Source organism: Cavia porcellus, unplaced genomic scaffold (genome assembly GCF_034190915.1).
Source record: "Cavia porcellus strain 051 isolate PalLab524CR breed Dunkin Hartley unplaced genomic scaffold, mCavPor4.1 scaffold_11, whole genome shotgun sequence".
In the NCBI taxonomy this organism is placed as follows: Eukaryota; Metazoa; Chordata; class Mammalia; order Rodentia; family Caviidae; genus Cavia; species Cavia porcellus.
In genome coordinates this window covers 31,251,105-31,275,673 of record NW_026947494.1, presented here as the reverse complement: position 1 = coordinate 31,275,673, position 24,569 = coordinate 31,251,105, and the positions used below count along the sequence as shown (strand labels likewise).

The 24,569-nt window shown below is 35.7% G+C and overlaps 1 protein-coding gene across 4 annotated transcripts in view; it reads right to left on the bottom strand.

Moving 5' to 3' along the window:
* Positions 1-24,569, bottom strand: part of Wdr70 (WD repeat domain 70) — a 305,121-nt gene that overhangs the window by 21,085 nt on the left and 259,467 nt on the right. For all 4 annotated transcript variants that reach the window (XM_013152887.3, XM_063258091.1, XM_063258094.1 and 1 more), the window contains 4 exons: positions 20,392-20,491; positions 17,518-17,602; positions 16,032-16,170; positions 1,172-1,272 (listed from right to left, as the gene is read on the bottom strand). In XM_013152887.3, the coding sequence (XP_013008341.1) occupies positions 1,172-1,272; positions 16,032-16,170; positions 17,518-17,602; positions 20,392-20,491 (425 nt within the window). The remainder of the gene's footprint in view (positions 1-1,171; positions 1,273-16,031; positions 16,171-17,517; positions 17,603-20,391; positions 20,492-24,569) is intronic.

The window sequence follows — 24,569 nt, the reverse complement described above, 5'->3', positions numbered from 1 at the left end:
CAGTTTGGCAGTACTGCCAAGGGGCTACAGCCCAAGAATGTGTGGGATTAATCAAAAGTGTGCTTAGAACATTTTACTACTTCTTAACAATGCTGAGCTTTTTCTTTTAGAAGAGGCAAATATAAATAAGCAAATTTCTTAAAAATTCCAAGCAAAGATAGCATCCTAAATGGGTGCTTATCAAATGAAGCTAATTATTTTTCTCAAGTAAAACAGACATAATTATATTAGCATTTTCAACACCTTTATTCAAAATAAACAAATAGAAATCCTACTTATTCTTAAATCCCCTAAGATATAACCTTATTACAGGGCATGAGTTCCAGTACTGGTCCAGAAAGTTTTAAAGGAAGAAGGAAGGGATGTTTACTTCTATTTAGAGCAAAATTATGGTCAATGAATATTCACTAATAGATGATGGATCTCCTTTCCTCAGAAAGGATGCGAGTTTTCAAAACAGCTTTATAGGGAACTCTAGAGAATTTAGCAAGTGAATTTTAATTCCAGCTAAGCAAGACTTGCTCTAGAGAAATAGCCAATCAGTTAGTATACTTTAAGAGAGAGATATAAATCATCCATTTTGGGTGGTACACCTATGGCAAGGAAAATATAAATAACCGAGGCAGTTCCACATGAAGTTCTCAACATCGTGGAAATACACTGATTGGTGTGCTTATATCTGAAATGTAAATAGGCACAGAGTTGAGGAGAAAGTATTTGTGTCCTCCCTTTCTGCTAGCAGAGAATAAGCTTGCTAAACACTCAAATGGGTAATCGTTAAAATCTAAAAATGAAAGGTAACAGAATGGACAAGCTGTTTCCATTTCCTGTAAGGGGTTAGTTCCTTACTTTGTTAATCCTTCATATGCATCACTGCTAATGCCACTGTCCAGGGTGGTATGCAAAGTGAGCAGCACATTTCCCTCAGTTGCACTCAACATTTCAACTAAAGAACTGCAAATCCCCAGGAAACTTTCACTTTGAATTCAGTATGGATCAAGGGTGATATCTAAATCCTCTTTACTGGGACTTTGAGGTTTTATTCTGTGCCAGCTGCATTTTCTAAAAGGGTGGATCCCCATCAAAGGGAAATAAATAAAAGCAAGGGTGAAACAAAGCCCACCCCCCAGTTGTTGTTATCCATCTAAAATGAGCAAGGCTTATAAAATACCTCTGACTTTTGTTGGGGTCATAGTAGACTTTAGCCAACCCATTTGCAGTTCCAACCATGATCTGGTTCAGCTTTGGATGCCACAGACATCGGACAACGCTCTGAAAAAGAAAGACATGAAATTCAACAAAAGGATCCAAATAAAAATGGGGGTAGTTTACTACATCAAACAACATCCTGACAGCAACTTGAAACTTTTAGGATATTTTCTTGAGGTTAAGTTCCAATCCGTTGTTTCTTATCCATATGAAACCATGCAAGTAAAAAAAGGCCTTTCCTGATATGACCCTTTTCGTGACAGCCTTGAAACCATAAAGTTAGGCTCCCTGCTCCATTACTATGAGAGGCTGGCATCATGGAATGTTGAATCCATGTAAGTCAGCTCTGCTTACCACCAAAGCAGATTTGGATCTCAGTGTTTCATGCTTTTACACACATACAGTATGTCCCTCCACGCTGCAGACTGAGGCCAGGTGGTTACTGTTTTTAGTTCACAAAGATCCAAGTCTCATGAATTTCTTTTTAGAAAGAATATACATTGGTAGAGACTTAATAATCTCACCCTATATGTGAGATAAAACAGCAGGGAAATGGCACAAGTAAAACAGATACAGAATATAAAAACTTGATATTAACCTGAATTTAAAAGTATAGAAGAGAAGTTATACTAGAAGGTATGATTCCTTGGGTTCATTTCTGGTGAGGAAAATAAGTAGTGCTCTAGAGGCACAAAGAACCAGAAGTTCAAAGTAAGAACTGTAATCTGTTTTTAATTTTTGTCTGTCGTTAAGAGGGCAGAGGTGGGAGGGATACCATGAATAGAATTAAAGAGAAAAAGATGAAGATAATAATGGTAGGCAGAAACACCATGTACTAGGTCTGCAGAATTCACTGTGATAGAGAAAGAACTGAGTGCAAACATTTATTCAAGTTTTATTGAATAACCCGTCATTTGCCAAACTCCAACAAGGATTAAGGGAGCCTAGGGTACAACAGATATTGCCATTTTATAGTTCTAATGGTAAAATGAAGATCATGGAACTTCTGTCTCCTAAATCTACCTTGAGCTGATTTTCTTTGGTTCCTTAGCTCTAAGCATCCTATCTTTTTTGATAAGATACAATATATGGGAATCTCTGAGATTCCTTTTGATAGAAATTCTAATTCATCTGACTGACAAAAAAATACACATATAGTTAGTTAAATGTCTGAAAATTTTTTTCTAATGTTTCAGAACAATAATATCAAGAGGAAGATTAAAATACATTGCATGACTTATAATTCATAATTAGAAGCTGGTTCTTAAGCCATACATCCTTAAAAGCTCAGTTGTTCTTGGAAAGAATCAAACCACAGTGTGCTCTCTCCAACTCCACCATTTTCAGTAATTTTAGGGTATCTGGCACAGTTTTCCTTAAATGCACAGCATGCACTGCCCAACTGTCTACTAGCAAGTGCTAAAATATAAATAATACAATAATAACAACAGAAAAACTTGAAAACAATAAGTTAATGTGACAACCTGGTTTTTGTTGTTGTTGTCATTATTATTGTTGATGCTTTATATGTATGTTCACAGAATCTATTGTACTTTATAATGCACATATGTAAAGTCAAATTTTTTACTAAAAAGACTGCTCCTAGGCAGAATTAAGTAAACAATAACTTACAGCTGCAGAGCAGCAGTCTGACTTCCAGGTGCTCCACCACTGAGCCTAATTTGAGAACCACGCTTAGACCACTGGACATTTCCTAACGACCACAGCCAGATATGTGGAAATATGAGGAGAGTTACAAACATAATTTCCTAACATCATATTTGTGTAATCCTGTCTAGAATAATTTCATTTGACCCAAGGTTCATCTAGGTCTTTGCTTAAATATCATCACTGCTCAGACTACCCTATTTAAAATTGTGCTCTATTGCTCCCCTTATTCTGCCTTTTCCTTTTCTTTGTAACATGTATCACCTTTTAACATAATTTGTAATTTGTTTATTCTACTTGTCTGTTTTCCCCAGTAGGATATACTTTACATGGCCACAGATTTATGTTTTATGGTATTTCAAGTGCTCACACTATTGTCTGATAAATGTGTGCTAAGGGAATGAATTAAAAACTACAGTTCACCAATGTCTAAAAGAATTGGTTTGCTAGAAGATAATTTTCAAGTTAAAATCATTACTTTCAATGAGGAATAATTTGATTTCTCCATATTATTATATTCAGGTATACTACAAATGCAGCCAATTTAGTTTCTTTCTAATGTGACCCAAGAGAAAGGACATGAATGAACCAGAGAGCAAGAGAAGACAATGAGAAGTGCTCTCAAATGCCTTCAGAAACCTCAGCCACATACAAATGGCCCTAGGACAATCCTAATGACAGAGTACTCGAGTCATTTCTCTTCCTTAGTTCTCCAGAGGTCTGGCTAAGCAGTCTAAGATTACTGGTTCTCAAATATGTTTTCAAGTGAGCAGGGTGCAGATTTGGAAAAGATCCACAACGTAGGCCTGATAAATTCCAAGACACCCAGCCAAATAGGCAGTTACCAGGGGCAGCAGGTTACTGTTTCTCTCTCTCTCTCTCTCTATGCTGAGGGTGTAAATGTTAGAGAGAGGCAACTGCTCAGGCCAAGAGACCAATGCCTGATTGCTTTCCAGGGAGACCAAGGGCACTGTACCTCTATTCCTATTCATATCCTTTATCCTTCAAAGCATATGTGAGCGCACACGCACGCGCGCACACACACACACACACACACACACAGGTTAGTTTAAGCTCTTATGGAGAAACACATTTACCCTCTTTTCATGCTGAAGCAGGGAAAAGCAAGTAAGACTCCTTATACTAAACAGATCTCTGGAATGACTAAGTCATCAAAGCTGCCAATGAGAGGCCTGTGAGCAGCTAACTCATGCAGAAGATACTTAAGGCTCAATTATCCTAAGACTGGTTATTAATCAAACACTACAGGAATTCTGAAACACAGAATGAAGCAACAGAATTCAAAGTCAAAGGTGGGTGGGCCTTTTTTGTTTATTAATATTTATTGTGTGTGTTTGGCTAACCTTTGTAAACTTTGCAGCTAATGCAGCCCCCCCCCCCCACTTTGTCCTGTCAAGGAAATGCATCTTACAGCAGAGAGCTGGCCATCTGCCAAACCAAACAATCTCTGAGACGGCGGCAAGGCTGGGGAACAAGCAGAGCTGCCACGCTGCTAACTTGTCAAACACACATACTGGGCTTTGCTTAAAAACAATGGACACGTGTCTGCTAGAAGCCTAAGGAACCATCAGAAGACAGATGATCTACAAAGACTTAGAAAGACCTCAAGCATTCAACTACCACCCCAAACTTCTTCATCCTCTTCCTACAGAGGAGCTTCTTTGACAAAACATTCAGAACTACAGATGTAGTGAACAATGCAGCAAATGAAGGTTAAGGAACACATCTAAATCAAAAGATTAGAGCATCAAGAACTGTGATCTGTAAGATTAAAGAGAAAGCTCTTACATTGTATCATGAGATTCAAAAGGCAGAAAGCCACAACAGTACAAATAACGACACGCTAAAATTAGTCTGCATATTTTAATATACTGATTTGCTTAGTTAAATTGATAAACCGTTTTATTCTTACCCTAATCTACTTCATCTTATAAAACATGTGGGTCCACTAATAGCTTCTATTAGCTGGCAAAGCTGAACTCCATTTTAATACAAAATCAGTTTCATTCCTTAAACCAAAGTCCCCTCTTAGCCTTAGAATTGGCAAGCCAAGTATCACAAACTGCCTCAAAGGTACTTAGCTCTAGTAGCAGCCACTAAGTGACCACAGCCAGTGTTGGAGAACATAGGCAAGATGATCAGTAAAAGTTACAAGACATTAGTGTACTCAATGCAGGTATTTTCTTCCTTGCAGAAACTTAAAATGAAGATGTGTGTGTGTGTGTGTGTGTGTGTGTGTGTGTGTGTGTGTGTGAGAGAGAGAGAGAGAGAGAGAGAGAGAGAGAGAGAGAAGCAAGAGTACATACATCCAAGAGTGTCAAAAATCCCAAAACAGGAATTTAAAAATTACCCCTCAGTAAAAGTAAAGTGGTCACAAAAATTCCCAAGTAATTTATTTCTGTGGTTTGTTCAGTTTATTTTAAGTGACATCATAGAAACAAAAGAGAGGAGGAAGAGGAAATCAAAAAGAGAAACATATTTTAGTTCATGGTGGGAAGGATACTATTAGAGACCTTCAACTCTATATTATTTCATGTAATTGAGTTCTCACAACAATATTACAAAATTAGTAATCTCATTCCATTTCACAGATGAAGAAACAGGCCACAGAAGGATAACTTGCACATAAAGAAGCTAGGATTGGTGGACAGGTTTGCCCAATCCCTTTGTCCACGCCCTATACTACTTAACCAGGCAAAACTCTTGAAAACTTGAAAGGTAAGGAGGAAGGGAGATAGGTTTGGTTGTTTTTTTAATCATTTCTAAACCCATGCCAGAAATAGAAATCTTAGCAAGCTTATATTGAAGGCGGAGGGGTAGAAATGTGGCTCAGTGGTAGGACACTTTGCCTAGTGTTAAAGAGGCCTTAGGTACAATCCTCAGCATTGTTTAAAAACAAACAAAAACAGCATTCTGTGAGGCTAAAGTATTGCCCCTCAAAGCCTGTGTCAAAATAAAAGACATCTGTAAATGTGACTCAGTATAAAGGCCCTGGGTTGGGAGAGGGAGTATCATTAAAACCATAAAAAGAAAAGCCCACTAGTTCCCAGTTCAAAAATTGGGGGCGGGGAAAGACAAAAGGGAGGAGAAGGAAAGAAGAAGTACAGGAATCAAGATGAGATATGTATATGTAGCAATTTCCCACAAGGCATGTATTCACAAGATACTGCAAATATATACTAATAAAAATGGAAAAAATGTTACTATAAATCAATGATTGTGAGGTATCTGCAATGCGCATATTCAAACATCATCCTTATTCTACTTTACATGCTAAAAGAAGCCCAACATTATCCATAATTTTATGCCTTAAACATGATTATGTTGAAACACTATTTTCTGATCCTTCCCAGCTGCTGACCCACACTATAAACCAAACTCCATCTGGATTTTCCAAGTTTGGTTTCTGTCATATAGTGCAAGACTGAATAAGCTAATGCAGTGCATCCTGGAAGAACAAACACTTTCATATTCTTCACATAAAAAACCTGACACTTGTCTGCAAAGGAGGCTGTCACACAACTTTGCAGACTTGCATAGAAGAAGCCTTAGAATTATGGACATCCTCAGGTCTACCCAGTACATCTGAATGGCTATGTGTGTATATCCTCAAGGTTAAGAATAAAAATCAAGATGTGACCTTAAAAGGATGTAGATTTAAAAAGCTAGGAACTAGAAAAAGAACTTTGTTCAAATTTTCAGATTTCTACAAATCCAAGATTCACTTCCCAGAGAAAGAAAAATTTTTTTCTACATTAAAAGACTGAACCAAAGAGAGAGAAGAGCAAAGTGCGAATTGTTTCAACTTTTCCAGGTTATTTGTGCTGTGCATGTTCCCTCCTCTCTTTCCTAAAACCTGGCTTTTTCCATACTTGGGAAGGCTAAGCTGAGTGCGCGGGTACTTAGCCTCATTCTTCTAAGTTTAAGAAGCAAATCTGGTAAGTGTTAGTATTCAACAAGTCAGGCTCCTCCTCACTCCACTTGTCCAAGGAGACATCATGAATGGAAGGAAGTCAAGGCAGATACTTTCTTCTCACTTCTCTGTACATGAGCAAACATGGGTCCCTTTTTATATTTCTCAAGCTCCAGGGAAATCATACCATAGCCAGACTTGTAGCAACCATTACTTTTGTTGGAAATACTGTTTTTTCCTTTGTCTCAAATAGCTATCTTTCTGATAAATCATACAAAAATCCAATGGTGATAAGAAAAAAAATGCAATAGCACTTTTTATAGATGTAGACTTTGGTACAGAAAAGCCAAGCAGGAATGTTGCTTTGTAACGGCCATAAATGTTTGGTACATGCATAGATTTAGCTTTTTAAACAGGCAACTAATGAATTAATATCCATTAAACCCATGAAAATTTCATTCATTAAAGTCAATTTACTTATGTAAAGTCTGCTCTCTAAAATTAAGGTAACTATAAAAGCAGCAAAAAATCTGGAACCTGGTAGTCGTCCTTGGCACTAAATGAACCACATCTGCATCTGATAATAAACTTGCCTAAAGAATTTCATCACAAGAAAAGGTTCTCAGAGGAAATGGAAGGTCTCTTGGGTAAGAAAATTAGAGACAATTTTCTTCATCTAATTCAAAACACTAAATGGTAGTTTGCTCCAGTCCTGTTACTTGAGAAGAATTTATGAAGGCCAAGAAAACACAAATAATGACTGAAGAAATTTTGGTGATTACTCTTATTAATGATAGTCTAGGAGCAGGAAACAAACAGAGGCTGAAGTTGGAGTCCACAGGGAGAGTAACACAAATAGGTGGTGGTCCTGCAGAGCTCATACTAGAGAGGCCACATACTAGAGAGGGCACCCTTTAGAATCAGCAGAGCTTCCCACTAGTGGGCACAGAATGGTTTAGAAGGTATCAAGACACAGACTGATCCCCTAAAGCCTGAATGGGGCCTGAGGCACGGAGCCTTAAATTATTCACTTACAGAAAAGAGCAGCCACATTGTGTATATCACACATTGCCATTTATTATGGGGACTTAAAGCTGTGAAAAAGCTTAGGGAGCAAGCCGTTTCTCCCAATCTAACCTACTCAGACCCAGGCGCCTTTCTTCATTTATCAACAGTTTGGGCATAAAGATAATAATCCCAATATTTGGTTTACGTGTACAAACGTATAAAGCATTATTAAATCCCTAGCTGCTAAATGCATGTGCAATCAGATCTTGGAAACCATCAAGTATCTAAAATATACAGGAAAAGCTGAATCTTCCTACAGAGATGATCTGTACAGGACATTTAAAACATTATTTATCTTAACATAGTATAGGAAAATATCATAGGCCTTTTGGTGATCCCACAACCCCTCCTCCTACCAAACTATTATCTATCACTCCAGAAAGGGAAAAATACTATGCTGGGATATATGTTAATTATACATTCCTTTCTTCTCAACAGTGTGTGTATTGTAATTGTGAAAGTCTGGCCAAAGTTCTGATAGAAACAGCTGGAAAACTTATTACCAAAGATTGTTCATCAGATTCAGATTAAGAGAGGAAAAACTGTCAGAGAATCCTACAAGATACAAAATTTTTTACTTGGCCCATCTTGAATGCAATATTATATAGTGGGGTTAGATAGCAGACCATGAGTCATTATGGTACTGTATGTTTACATACTATGTAAGCAATAGTGTGTCATTCTAAACATTTTTAAACATCTACAACTCTGGGTCCCGTCCTCACCCCACCCCAACACACCTGCCCAACACACATTTTATACAAGAGTTAAATATGCTTGTCCCTCAGGGTTATATTATCTAGTGACTGATTTTTCAATCAGCTTTGCCATTGATAGCCAACATGTCTCTACAAGAAAATGCAGATACATTAAAATACCTATTAAAATACAAACTCAGGAAAAAAGTTTTTGTGTGATAGTAAAAGAAATACTTTAAATGGTTATGAAATGCTATAGTAGAAGCAGAAAATACTGATTTGCAAGTACTGATACCAGTAGATAGTTTAATAAAGATTGTTACCTGGATCAAATGACACTAGAAATTTTGTAAATTAAGCAGGACAAGCCCTCCTTTTGAACTTCATTGTTTTACTTGCAAAGCCTGGGGCAGCATGTGACTAGCTTTCCACCTCACGTTGTAACTACCAAAATGAAACCTTTGTCAAACAGATGAACACAGGAAAAGATTCCCTATAGAATTAGAATCTGGTTTCCTGTTACAAACATTTCAGAGAATGTTAAATACAGAATGTAAATAACTGCAGCTGAATTCACTCTATAGGTTAAAAGAAAAATTTATAAAGTTATTTTAAAAGAAAGTAAGAAATAAATGAAGTGATAAACATCAGTATTTGTCTCCTAAAAGATAATTGTTAGCCTTTTAATAAACCTTCAAATTCTAACAAGTGCTTTTTATTTCAAAGCACAGTATGTTTTACAAAATAGATCACATTCATTAATAGTATAATGACCAAAAAACGAATTCATTAGAACTTAAATTACCAATATTTTAAGCATCTGTAGCAACTCTCTTTCCTCCACTGAACTCAAAATATAGCTATTTTTGGTGTGAAAAAGGATTACCAACCTCAAAGTTTAAAGAAGCAAACAAAATAAAATGTGTACCTCTTTCATTAAGGCTAAAATTAAATTTATTTATGCTCGAAAATTCCAAGTCACTTTTTAAAAACTATTAACAAAAAAAGACCAAAAATAAGAAACGTGAAAGGAGAGGCCATTACTCTAAGTTCCAGTAAGATACTATGATGAAATGTAATAAAAGGCAAAGCAAAATTAACATTTTCATCAAGTGCCTGCTGTGTGCCACCTGTTGGCTAAGCTTGAGAAATAAGGGCCCTTACCACACACATGGCACCTTCAGCCCTGAGCAGACCTTTACTCCAGTTTGGTCCTTGAAAGTGCTGAAGAAACTATGTTGGTCAAAGAAATGTTTTTAAAAAAGATTAAGTTTGGTTCACTTGGACAAGAGAAGACTGAACAGCAGTAACTTTATAATCTTCAAGGAAACAGAGGATGTTGAGCAGCTGTTCTCCAAGTCCATGAGGATGAGAGTAAAAGATGTAGGTTTTGAACCTAAGAATATGAGGGTGAAGTAGAGGGAAAAAAATCCTTAGGGAGATTGTAAAAATCTCCTGCTGAAATAAGTCTTGTTTTTACATAAAAAATACTACTCACAATAGTATCAAGAAAAATTAAATACTTCAATATCCAGAAAAATTAAATACTTAGGAATTAATCTAACCAAAGAAATGAAAGCCCTCTACAACAAAAAGTATCATATTCTGAAAAAGGAGATTAAAGAGAACATCAGAAAATGAAAAGATAACTCTTCTTCCTGCATGGATAAAACCAATATAGCCCAAATGGTCATACTTTCAAAACTGATGTACAAATTTAATATAACCCCAATCAAAATACCAACAGCATTCCTCATATACTAGAGAAAACAATCCTAAAATTCATATAGAATCAAAAAAGATCCAGAATAGTAAAAGCAATTCTGGGTAACACAAGCAAAGTAGGAGGTATCACAACCCCAGATATAAAGTAATAGTATAAAACTATAGTGATATAAGCACAAAAACAGATATGTGGGTCAGTGGAACAGAATAGAGAATGCAAAAATAATCTCAAGCACACTCAGCTGTTTGATCTTTGACAAAAGGTCCAAAAACACATACTGGAGGAAAGATAGCCTCTTTAATAAATGGTGATGAGAAAACTGACTATCTACTTGCACAAGATTGAATATGGACTCATATATCTTGCTAAGCTCTAAACTAAAATCAACAAGGATAAAAGATCTAAATATTAAAGCAGAAACACTTATTATAATGAAAGAAAAAAATCTGTAAAACTCCTCAATACATAGAATAGCCAAAGATTTTCTAAATAGAACCCAGTGGTAACAAGAAACAGTACCAAGAATCAACAAATGAGATTGAATCAAATCTAAAAGCTTCTACACAGCAAAAGAAACAGCCAACAGACAATCTACAGGATGGGAAAACAAAAACTCTGCCAGCTAGCCTTCAGACAGAGAATCACAGAATATATGAAAAGAATTATTAATATATAAAGAACTCAAAAAACAGACACCCTAAGTAAAAGGCTCCATTAGAAGACAGGCAACTAAAATGAATACCTATTTCCCAGAAAAGGAAGTACAAATGACTAATAAATACATGAAAAAATATTCACCATTCTTGGCCATCCTAGTGGTGCAAATTAAGACAACATTGAAATTTCATTTTACTCCAGAAAGAATGGCTATCATCAAATAATCTAATAACAACAAATACTGGCAAGACAGTGGTGGTGGGTGGTGGAAGTATGGAGGGTTTCTATACTGCTGGTGAGGAAAATTGGTTCAAACACTATGGAAATTAATATACAGATTCCTCAATAAAACTAAAACTAAAAATTCTATTTGACCCAGCTATACCCCTTTTATGGATCTTCTCAAACGAGTTAAAGACATCATATTACAGCGATACATCCATATTCATGTTTATGGCACAATTCATAATAGCTAAATCTTGAAAGCAGCCTACATGTCCATCAACAGATGGATAAACAAAATGTTGTATTTATAGATATAAAGAAAGATAAATCTGAGTCATTTTCAGGAAAACGGACGTGCCTTGAAATCACAATGATAAATGAAATAAAACAGCCACACTATGTAAATACTGCATGGTTTCTCTTATATGAGAAACCCAAAATACAAATAGATAACAAAATAAAAGATAATGGGAAGTGTAGGGAGATAGATTTTGCTAAAATTGGAAGGGAATCAAGATGGAGTGAAAAGGAAAAAAGTAGAAGAAAGGGGATAAAAAAGAATTAAGACATGTTATCTGCATGTAACTATTTCCCATAAGGAATGCAATCATTATGTAATGCAACCATGTATTAATAAAAACTGAAAATAACTAGGAAAAAATTAAAACTTATATACACACAAAAACCTATAAAAGCTTATATGTAGAAATTTAATTCATAATTCCCCCAAACTGGAAACAACAAAATATTCCTTAATGAGTAATTCAACATGAAACATTAATCTCAAAAGCATTCTGGTGATAAAAGCCAATCTCAAAAGGTTACACATTGTATATATAAGTCCATTTATGATGTTCTTGCAAAGACAACATAATTGTGACAGATTATACTGTGACAACATAATTGTGATTGCCCGAAGAATCCAACAGTTGCTTTTCTCTCTACCCTCATGTACCTACAAATGACCGTACCACTGTATTCTTCACATAAAAGTACTACTATTCTGGAGCTTCCATAATAACACGATACTTACACATGTGGAGAGAACCAAGGTAATATCATCAAGTCTTATCAGACCCTCCATGACACTTAAGAGGCTAATTTAGGTGACAGAAGATGAGTTCCAGTTATATTTACATTATGTGTGTATGCTATTTTTTTTTCCAGGAAATCCTGAGAAAGAGTTGAATGTCTTCACAGAGACCTCATACTCTAAATTATGCAGACAGCAATAAATGCGAAGTTGTTTCTCACTCTATTTTACTGGCATCTCTTTTTCCTTAGTGATTAAAAAAAAACTGTGGAAAAACTAGTACTGACCGAGTGCTGTGCCTTGACAATGACTACTGTCCTAACCCATGCTATAACATAGCTCTTGAAATGAAAAATCAATGCTAGAGGAAGAAACATGTGGTACTGTAAAGGCAGATTTACAATAAAATTTCACCATCCACTTATTTTTAAGTTCTCTAGCAAATATTCACACATCTTGAAAGACCTGAACAACCAGTTCTCTCATACCTTACCTTTCTGTACTCAATGAGTTCCCCAAACACCTATGGGGAGCAGACTGTTCTACCACCTGGTTGTGGAAAATACAGCATTTTATTAAACACAAATATAGCCAGGATCCCTCTGAGATCTGCATGATTTAATACCAGAAAAAGTGGGTTACAGTAAAGGTTCATTAAACTGATAGCATTTTATTCAAAATAATACATAATTCAAAGCAACTGTTATTCCCTAGCTCACCAGCTGCCTGATTGCTTTATAATAAAAATCAGATATTCAAAATCTAGTTAATTCAAACCCCATTTTCCATCTCCTTGTGTTTCACATTAAGAAGGTTTCATTATATTTTACAAGGCAGATAAATGCCAAATACAGTCTTTCAAATTTATTTTCAGTTGGCATTTGCACCACTGATAGCTCAAGCTCTTAATACGCACTGCTTCTTGTATGATTTTGAGGCAAAAGATATCACCTCACTCCTGTATTTCTAGAAAACTTGTAAGCAGGTGCAATTCTGCTTGAGCTGGGACTTTCTGTCAGGAAGACAGATGATTAGCCTACCCCCAGGGTGAAGGAGCACCCCCATCCCCGCAATTCCTTCAGAGTCAAGTGTAACTTTGGGAACTTGTGTGAAGTGAATTCTCAGACCAAATATATCTGTATTCAAAGATAAGAACAAAAACTAGATTCCAAAGTCAATTCTGAGGATTTCTGGAATATACATTAATTTGAATTACCTTTTTGGTTTCCTCCATATGTAAAAGCAATAAAGGTTGACTATAGCCTGAATTGCCAGTATGTATCTTATAAATTAAGACAGCTAGTTTCATAAAGGATCTATTGTTTCAAAACTTTTAAATTTACTTATTCTTCCACATTCATTTCTTTGGATTTAAAATATCTGTATACTTTCCTAATAAGAACACAGTATTTATTATGTGAAAAGAAAGTGGTAACAATATGTAATTATATATTAAATAGATTTATGTGTAATACTTTCCATTTTGTTATGTTTTTATATATTAACACATTGAATATTTTTTCTTGAACATCAAAATTATCTTAAATGCCATATTTGGAATGATCTATGATAGTAAGATTAGCTATGACATTTACTTCATGACCTTTTCTGCCTGTATCAACTTTTTAGATTTAGTATTTACTTTCTTAATAAGAAAAATTCACCTGATATGCATATATTAAGCCCCAGATCTTAAAGGTAAGGAAAATAACATGAACTCAAGTTCTCATTAGAATTTTCTATATTTAAATAAAGAAAGACTATTCTCATGGGAAACATTTTTTTAAAAAAATAACATGGCTTGTACTTCTACCTCAGCAGATGTAGTAGACTATCTTTACACTCAGATCAATGGATCTTTAAAACTTTTCCAGAGTCAATAACAAAAATAAAACTCCTTTTTTAAATGTCACTTCCCTCAACTTGATAAAAATAACTGATAAAGTTCTAGGAGATCAAATACTGAATATATGAGGTGTGTTCAAATAACATGAATGTTCAAATTAAAATTACAATAAAAGACTTGTGTGACTTACATCCAGATAGAAGACAAGATACAAGCAGACAAATATGTACTACAACATGAGGTGGTGCTAAGTGCTATGAAGGAACAGATCTAGCTAGAAAAGCAACTTAGAGAACACAAATTTATCACATAATGAGATACTGATTTTTCCAGAAAACAGTATGCTATTCCTATAATCTACAAAGTCCAACATATCTTTAAAACTGCAATCACAGCCTGGCATGCTGACAGATGTCTATAATCCTTGCACTGTGAGAGGCTGAGGAGGGAGCACTGCAAATTAATCTCCAGGCTGAGCCACTTAGTAAATTATGGAGACCCAGAGTCAACATAAACAGTTTTTTTAAAGGGTGGGGACATAGCTCAGTATGAAGGTTCTAAGTTTATTTCTTAGAACCAAAAAAAAGAAAAAGTATAAAACAGTCTAATCATTCTGCTGCAATCCTTAATTACATTTTATTTTAAACTATAATTTTAAAACACAACAACAAAAATAATACTGAAATGTACAGTTGTTGAGAAGCATAGCAAAACAACTTATTTCTGGAACAACCAATTATAATAATTTTACTTTTTGAGATTAAAGGTTAGTAAGGTCAATTGTTTTTATTTCTTTCTAGTATTTTAGTTGGTTCCGAGTTATAACCTCTACCCCCATCCTCCATTTAAAAAAAAAAAAATTACAAGTACTGGCACATTTCAAATTATGTCATGAGATTAAAAATCTATAAAACGAGTACTCATCTAGAATTTTCATGGTTATTACACTTTTCTTATAATACTCAAACTATATCATGGTTTTAAATATGGGCCTACAAAGTAAGACTCCATTGTAATAGTAGAACATTAGAGACAAGAGCATTTTTTACTGGTGATTTAAAAACAGTTGTTCAACTGTCTGACTCACTTAAGTGCATAATATGTCTCAACTGTTTACAAAGAGCTGAAACAACTGGAGAAACCTACATAAGAGCACTGTTTAAGATATTGGATATTACTAAAGGATTTGACAATGAGCCAAAGAAAATTTGCACAGACATTAATTGGTCCATTTCATCCTAGGAAAATTACAATGATTTGCCTTACTATCGAACTAATAACATGTACTTTAAAAGAATTCAAACTTTCCTCTGGAAATCTCTGCAATTATTTATGTACATATGATTCCATCTCAGGACATCAATGAATGAATGAACAAACGAACACTGGTGTTTCAGTGTTCACGTAAACATGTAAAGAAAATAAAAGATTCTGGATTATTTTTAAAATGTAGAAGATAATTTGAAATGTTTTAAACTTACACATAAATAATAATAAAGTTCAGTGGAGGGTGAACCTTATTTAAATGACTGCAATGCTGAAAAGCCAAATTCTGTAGAAAAGTTTCTAGGGTTTAGGAATCAGTGTTCATCACTCTCTAAGGATATACCCTTTCGCATTTGTCAACTGTCCCTGCATTCTTCCAAACATGCACACTACAGGATGTTCCCTTCTGTATCCTACATGACATCGGCTTCTTCTTCAAGCCGGTTGGCAGAGAAGAGCAAACAACCTAGGGCCAGTTGAAATTCTGACTAACGTCTAGGAAACACTGGGCTGGGACGGGGATGAGAAGCAACAGTCAGTGTACAGTGTACACTACTAATACCTGTGTTGAAGAAAAAAGCAGCCATCACTGCACTGTAAGGGCCAGAGTTTATGTGCCATTAAAAAAACTAAAATAAAAGACGGCTAAGACCCAAATTTCACTTCTTCCTCAAAGCTGAGAGGAAGAAGAAGATACATACCGCATCTGTGATGTCTATTTCATACATCCTTTGGAAAGTCCTACGTTCAAAGAAAACAAGTTTGCCACTACCACATCCTCTTTGAACCGAGGTGCCAGTGACTATGAGTTTATCATCTGGACTGAAACAGCAGTCAGTCCTACAGAAAAAGAATTGATAAATAGAAGTTTATGACCCCATAACAGTGCAACAATAATTAGTGAATTAAATAAAATAAAAATGTCACTGCAAAAAGAGCAAATTCCTATACAGAGTTTATAAATCAGGTACTTTTAGTAATTTGTTTAATCTTTACAATTACCTATTAAGTAGGTATTATCCTCCCTGTACTAATAAAGGAAACAGAGACAGAGATGTTAAAAACACTTTGTCTACAATCACACAAGGAAGTGATATCACTGAGACTCACACATGGAGTAACTAACTGTAGAATAACTTTTTAGAATAACTGTAGAATAACCACAGAGTAACTTTTTAACATACATATAGACATACACACACTATTTAAAACATATATTTTTAAACATATATATTTAAAACATTTCTAAACATACATGTATTTAATATAAAATGTAGACAAAACTCCATCTATCTAAGACACTGAAAATGTCTACAAATAGACATATATTACTAATCTAAGTAGTGACTATTTTGGCCATTCTTAAAAACTATTCTTATTATTACCGCCTCTAAATAATTTCAGCTACATCAAGTTAAACACCTTGAAGCCAGGAATATGTTGCATCAGTACAGCTTGATGGCCCTAATTATATAGCTTTTCTTCCAACAGGCCTGGCCATTCGATTATGATAAATCTAAGACATAATCTAAAGAAACTATGTAATTCAAATTACTTGTAGCAGACATAATAGCCCCTAAAATCTCATCCACCATAAATCTGGATTTGTAGGTTTGTTTTAACAAATACTGTGGTGGGCAGTGGATTGTGTTACAGTTAGAACTCAGTTGTTCTACATCTCCTGTATATGTTGCTTCCATTACCTTCACACTTCCCATGTTCATCATTATTTAACACAGAAGAGAAATTTTGCTTCTACAAAAATAGAAACACTTTCCTAGGCACCATTTATAAGATTTAGAGATTAAATCTCACCTCAGCTGCCCCTGAAAATTCTTTAAAAGCTTTAGTTGCTGACTTAATAGAATGGAAATGACAGTGTTCAGACACTGAGAGTAAGACAGTTTGAGTAACGGAAGGACTTGTGTTTTCACATAATGCAAACACATGAATACATACATATATATCACTTAACTTCAAAAGAAATTTTATAGTCTGAAAGAATACATAAAATAAAAAGTAAAATCACTTTTCAAAAATTGTATTTCAAGCATTCTAAGTCTTTTTTCTAGATAACCTAAAAGACGTGATATAAATTGGACGTGAAGAAATTTTTTCACCATTAAAGTGAAGAAATTTCTCTTCAATTACCTTATGCCAATCAAATATTAAAAATATGCTACTTACATTGGGAACATGGTGGGAAGACCTGACGCTGAAAAAAGTGGCTTATTAAATTGTCGGATGTCCCATAATTTTAATGTGTCATCACCTGATAGAGGAATAAGAGAAAAAAAGTGAATTTTGCAAAACATATTGCATCCTCAGTGTAGGCTTTGCTAAATTTAGTGTATAACTATAAAGTAGGGAGACAGGGAGGCTGGGAAGAACAGAAGCAAGGATGGGAGGGAAAGAACCCAGATGCACATAAGCATATTTTACTTTTTAATTGTTCAGGGAGCTTGATAGCAGAAAAAAGTTACAAGAATATAGAAAACAACATGATAATAAATCCATCTTCTAGAAATTACTCTGCATATTGATGTAGCTAGCATCTGTAGGTTAGAAAGAATACTGAAGAATCTACCCTAATGTGTGATTTTAGAGCAGATGGTAGTTTCCCTGTGGCACGTTTTATTAGAATCTGACTTCTTGGGAAGATCTTGATTTAAGAACCATCAGGATTGAAAATAGTTCAATCCACAACAGATTTGTTTCCACTGCTACGTGAGCAAAGCTACCCATTAACATTAATGAGTGACCTGCCCTTCAGTGCAATTCTACCTCTGTCTATCCTTCTTCACTTTGCTAAAGAGTATGGCTTTTCCAAGCCATTTAAAGAGTGATGACTTCTTTTAAGATCAGATTCCTGAGCAGAACAAAAGCCAAACTCATAAGTTTTTGCTGTTCTTGCTTCCCAGGGCCCACAGCTGAGACCTGCCTCAACCTCTTGAGCTCAATAAGGACTCACAATCAGTTGCAAATGAGATGAGTGGAGTGTTTTCGTTTTTAATTGAAAACTCTGCCTCTGAAACCCAACATTTGTCAAGTGCACTAATCTACAACTAGTTAGACTCAGGACCTGACTGTATCATAAGAACTTTGTATAACTCTCCATAGGCATGTTACTCTATTGCTTTTTATCTAAAAAGGTACATATTCTCCTAATACTCAAACAGTAAGAAACATTAATCTACATTAATTTCCGCTAACCCAGTATGTTGTACAGGTAGTCAGGACACCTGTAACATCGTTGCAACACTCTGTTAAATAGACTTCCATCTGCTACCTTCTGTACATCCAGGAAGGAAAAGGATGGAACAGACTATACATTTCGTGTTGGCCAATTAAGTTATCCAATAGCTAGTACAGGATAGCAGAGGAAGTCAAGAATTATCACCAAATTGGTTTTGACTGAAATAGAATTAGTCCTATACTTTAAGACAGTAATTATTAACAGAGTAAAGGCTCACCTATTTAAAAACCCTTTAGGGAGAATTTCCAAGGCACACCCCCCTCCCTTCCAATTCCATCTAAGAGATTTGGGTATACCACCCTGAAGATATAAGAGTGATTGTGACAATTTCAAAATGAAAATTTAACATTTGAAAAACCTTCCCTGGAGATTCAGATATACTGTCCAGATAAAAACCACTGTAGTGTAAGTAAAGAATTTACATAGTTTTAATTAGAAGTCATCTCAGAACTCAACTAGCAGGTTAGAATTCATAAACAAAATACACATTTTATACAAATTCATATTTGCTATTTGTATTGCAGAAAGAAAATGGTGTGTACATGTACTTTGATTTTTTTTAAAGAATGCAATTCATGGTAGTTTTCACACAATAGATAAAGCTTCCTTAGAGGAAATAAAATCTGAATAGAGTCCCCAGGAGTAAAAAGGTCATGGAGTTTTTAAAGTGAGGAAAAGCTGCACTGTCTCTTTCTACTGCCCTATCCACAGGGGCATAAATCCTTTCAGAAAGAAAGCCATCTATGATGTTCATAGGTTATGACCATTACCTAGCTTAACGCTAGCTTATAGTAAATGCTCAATGTATAGTTAGTTGTTAAGTGAATAAATGAATAACTAAATGTAGCATTGCTAACTTCATCTGACTAATAGCTTTTCTTTGGCCTACAGAAAAGAATTTAAATGATATTTAAGGCCCTGTGTAATATGGCTCCAATCTACCTATTCTGCACTGTCTTTTCTGTTCCCACAAGAGGCTCTGTAGGAGGATCCTCAGCCATATCCCATTCTTTCCCATAATGCAGAGCCCACAAACTGCCCGAATATCTACCTCTTCCTATGAACACACAGCCTTATCCATGTGAGAAAGCTGTAGTAAAAAATCAGAAACAATCTATATCCAACCATGAGGAAAGATCAATACATTTTTCAACACAACCACATACAATTATTCTTAAAATAAGATGTATAACTTTATTTCAAAACTGAACTGAGTTAATGTTTGAAGAGGGGGGGGAGTCAATGGTCAAAAGAGCCTTTTGAAAGACCAGACACAGAATTACAAAATGGTACAGAAAGGATAAAAGAATGTAGATGATTATGTACAAAATTCTAAAGAAAGAGGCAAAGGTCATTTATAAAGGCTTCAAATTCTTATGAAATCTGAAGCTATAATAAAAACAAGAAAAAGAATATATATTTTCTAAATTAACTTGATAGGTTTTTTTTGTTGTTTTTTGGTGTTTTGGTTTTTTTAAGACATAGGGTCTCACTGTATTATTTAGGGTAACCCTGAACTCACTACGTAGCCCAATCTGACATCAAACTCAGAGCAATCCTCCAGCCTCAGTTTCCCAAGGGATAATAGGCATATACCACCACACCCAACTCATTGATAACTTTTAATACTAATAGTATTGACAAATTGGAAATGCATTTCAGTGGAAAAATCAGACTGACACAGGCACATTAACAAAAATGCATCTAGTTTCAGTACATGATAGGCTACTAATGTGACATTTATTAGTGTTAAATATGATCAATTTATACATAGAAACGCATCAAAAAGAAAGTTTTTAACCTACCTCCACGAGAGGCAAGGACATTACCATCGTAAGAAAAAGCCACACAAGAAGTGTCTGTGCCTGGGTCATGAGCCTGTTTATAGTGGAATTTAGGATGAACCTGTTTGGAAACAAAAACAAAGTATTAATGCATCATCTATATTCAGATGGGAACATTTCTGTGGCAAAAACATTTTCATTTTGTCATGCAGAAAATTATATAAAACTATATGCAAAGTACTTATTTAACCTGATTATAATTTTTTTCCTGGATTAGGTTCTAGCATTATCTTCCCCACTGTATAGCTCAGGATACAAAATACAAAGATTTAAGTACAAGCAACAAGGTCACAGTTTGTACGTGGCAGAGCTGGGAGTCTGAACCCAAAAAGCCTACTCTTTAACACTGTAAACTATTTATTTATTTATTTATTTATTTATTTATTTATACCTTCTAATGTGACTTCGGCAGTTGAGAGTACTCCACTAATCCTGCAACTTAGGATTCAGGGGCACAGGTCTTCCTTTCAGGGGTTATAACAGAGTTTGAAAAAAGCTAAATTTTCTAGAGCTAACATTATTATTTATTTGTTAATCCTACTTGATTAAAAGCTTACTGTATGGGTCTATAATTGTCAGCAATTATTTCTGCTCAAACATTCAGCACATTACCTTCTCATATAGTGGTACCTGATTTACAAACTTAATCTGTGTTAAGATTTTGGGGAAGATGGCATCAAGTAGTCATGTTTGTCACTTGATGTGGAGTTTGCAAACAGAAGCAAAATCTTGCCAAACACTCTTTTAATAATTTTTTTTATTTAAAGAAAGACAAAACAAAATAGAAAACGGGCAGAAATGGTACATACTTTCAAAGAAAAGAAATAAACAATAATAAATCACTAGTTGATGTATACATATTATCCACCCACAAATAGTTGTTCAAGATACAAAAGTAGAACATATAAATGGGAATTCAACCAAGGAGACTGCAAACAGTTCTGTTCAACTATCCAACAAAAACTAAGTAATATGGCTATCAATCCTTTACACTTAGACATGTACACATTTATCCATATCTTCATTTATGTTGAGACCTGACAAAACTTATTAGATTAAAATCCTTCTGAACAAAGATAAATAATATTGTTGGATTTCACATCATAACACTCTGGAATCGGGATTGGGTACTGCAGTGCCATTTTCTTTCTTTCAAAGTTTTTGTTCATTTCATCATGTGTCATCAGATCAGTTCTCATAAACTGTCTATAGGTTTTACGTAAGCATGAGTCTTAACATGTATTCTATCCTTTCTATATTAGAGGGAGAAACAGAACAAAGCAGGACAGAACTGAACTTTTTCCTATAGACATATAAAACTAAAAAAGACATATAAATCTGCTGTATAAGGAGTTCTACCATGGTCACTGTGCTGTTTCTTGTTATCATCAACAGAATTGGCTATATCATCAGATAAAGTATAACTGAACATATCAGTACATGATAGGATTAACAGAAATACAACTTTGTAGATAGTGTAGAGCTACAAAAACAGGTAGTAATCAAATCAGAATGGATATCGTAGTGAATCATTGTCATTTTCAATATAGTTGTCTACACTCAACTTGATACCATCAACCCTTCAGTTTTGAATAAAATCTGTCAATAATAAGCAGCAATCAAACAAGTCGCATTTAACTAAGATCAGTCATGATACAACAGTATAAGTCATACACAGATCCTGATTGAGTTAATAGGAAATTAACGATGACCACTGTCCTATGTCCTGATATCTTTGGGACAGCTGTCTGTGCCCCTCAGATCCAGTGCTTGTATACAAACTAGGATGGAACAAGTTCCAACCAAGCAGAAAAAGTAATAGGGGTTTTAATTCCTATATACTTTTACCTATATCTTCTGCTGTTTTTTGTTTGTTTGTTTGTTTGTTTTTGAAGACTATTCCTCCCCTTTACTCTCCCAGAATGAACTGTGTATTTTTGGGTCTCCCCAACACTCACGGTTTTGTATTGGGGGGGGGGGCAACCTGCTATTTACTGTTTCTGAGCTTTCTCACTCCTGGGCTGGATTTCTAGTTATATTTCTTCATTTATTAAGGGTCTGTTCAACCTACCCATAAATACTGGTCTAGTTACCCCTATTACTCTCTGGTTCCCTATCACATCGAGTTCCATTTTCTCATGTTTGATTTTGGTCCATAAAACCTTCTTCAGGCTAATTATATTTCCTATAAAGAGCCTCTTGGTGGACCCTATCTCTTGACCCACTCTGCCTGCAATTCTCTCTTTTTTCCCTTAAGTTAGTGTATCTAGGCCATCTATATTAGAAATTATATCCAACCTTCTTTGCCTCATTTCTGTTGAGCTCTTTTTCTGTCATCAGTTGTCAGTTTGTCTTCTTCATTTCGCTTTCTGCTCCATTCATTCAGGCCTCTCTGCCACTGTTTCTAGAATCCTGGTGGTTTTCTCTTTTAAAATGTCCTGCAATGTTCTCTGTAGAGTTGAATTGGTGGTTGCAAATCCCCCGGTTCCTCTTAATCCTGGAAGCACCTTGTTTCTCCATTAATTTCTAGGGACAGTTGTGCAGGATATAGCAATCTTGGCTGGAGGTTATTGTCTTTCAAAGCTTGGATTATTTTGCCCCATGCTCTTGGTGATTTGATGGTTTGTGCCAAGAAGTCTGTTGTAATTCTGATGGGTGTTCCCTTGTAAGTGATCTGTTTCTTGTCTCCGACAGCTTTTAATATTCTGTTCTTATATTGGATTTCTGGAATTTTGATTATTATATGCCTGAGTGTAGTTCTGTTTGGATTGTAGGTGGCTGGAGTTCTGTATGCCTTACCTTTTCCTATGTTTGGGAAGTTCTCTTTATTTTTGTGACTAGCCTTTGCAGTTCATTTGTTTGTATCCCTGCTTTTCTTCCTTTACATTCTTAATTCTTAAGTTATAGATCCTCTTATCATCTTCTAGTCTTTGTATTGTTACTGTTTGTTTTCTTGTTGTTTTTAAGAAGTTTTTCCTTTCATGCTCCCACATTGCAAACCTGTCCTCCAGTTCAGATAATCTATCCTTAGTTTCTTTCAAGCTGTTATGCCAGCTTTCAATAGTTTTTAATTTCCTAGTAATCTCTGTGAACCTGCTTCATGTATTCTATGTTTTCTCTATTTTCTCCATCAAACAATTCTCCCCCTTTTTTTTGTTCTTCCATTCTACCATCTGTTTTTTCTTGGGAGGTGCTTAGCATTTCTTTAACTATTCTACTTATATCTTGCTTTACTTGGTTAAATACTTCACTTTTGAACTCATCTATAAGGTCCCTAAAATATCGTTTTATGTCTATTGGTGCCATGCCTGATATTGCATGTTTTCTGTCCTCATTCTCCTTTGCATTTACCTTTGCTGGATCAGTGGACCCTTTCTTGTTGCTTCCTCTTCTCATATTTTTTGTTCCTTTCATACAGGCGTATATAGGAGGCCCAGTTTCTTTCTTTGTCGGTTTCAGTTTGTTTGAAACACGCTGACTAGGTGGTCCCGTCCACTGCAATGTACTAGGAGGTACAGACCCGGGCAGCCTATGCTGGGCCTGCCCCTCCAAGTTAACCTATTGAAGACTTCACTGCGTTAGGATGCACTGCCAGTCACAGGGACTTGATTTGGGCTAGCCTATTGGGCCTCAGTCCGTGGCGTCACCCAGGTCAAGTGCTCCCCACCAATCCCACTTGAGAGGGGAGTATGTGACTGAAGTCACTGCAGTGTTCTGTTCCGGCCAGTCTGCCCCATCCCAGAATGTCCTCTGTTGGAGCCTCTTTGACTATGGGAGGGTCCCCGTCCCTCTCACCCACTGCAGGTCGATCAGCCACTACAGGTCGATGTAGGTTCCTCTCACCCACTGCAAGTCGATGTAGGGATCCCCGCCAGTTCCGCTCCCAATTCAGTTCCCTAATTCCCACTCTCAGAGCGTTGGCGTCTCTGGTGAGTTGTAACTAGCAGGCTATCCCAGCTGTGCCAACTCAGGTGCGGCAGCCACAGGGTATTCAAGCTGCGAGTTTTTTAGGTGTTCCAATCATAGCACCAGGATTGCATTTCCAATTGGTTTCTCTCAGCTTAGTTCGTTCCTGGCTCGGCAGGGTATATCTCCCTCTGCTTAGGACTCCCCACACCACACCATTCCTGGAATGTAAG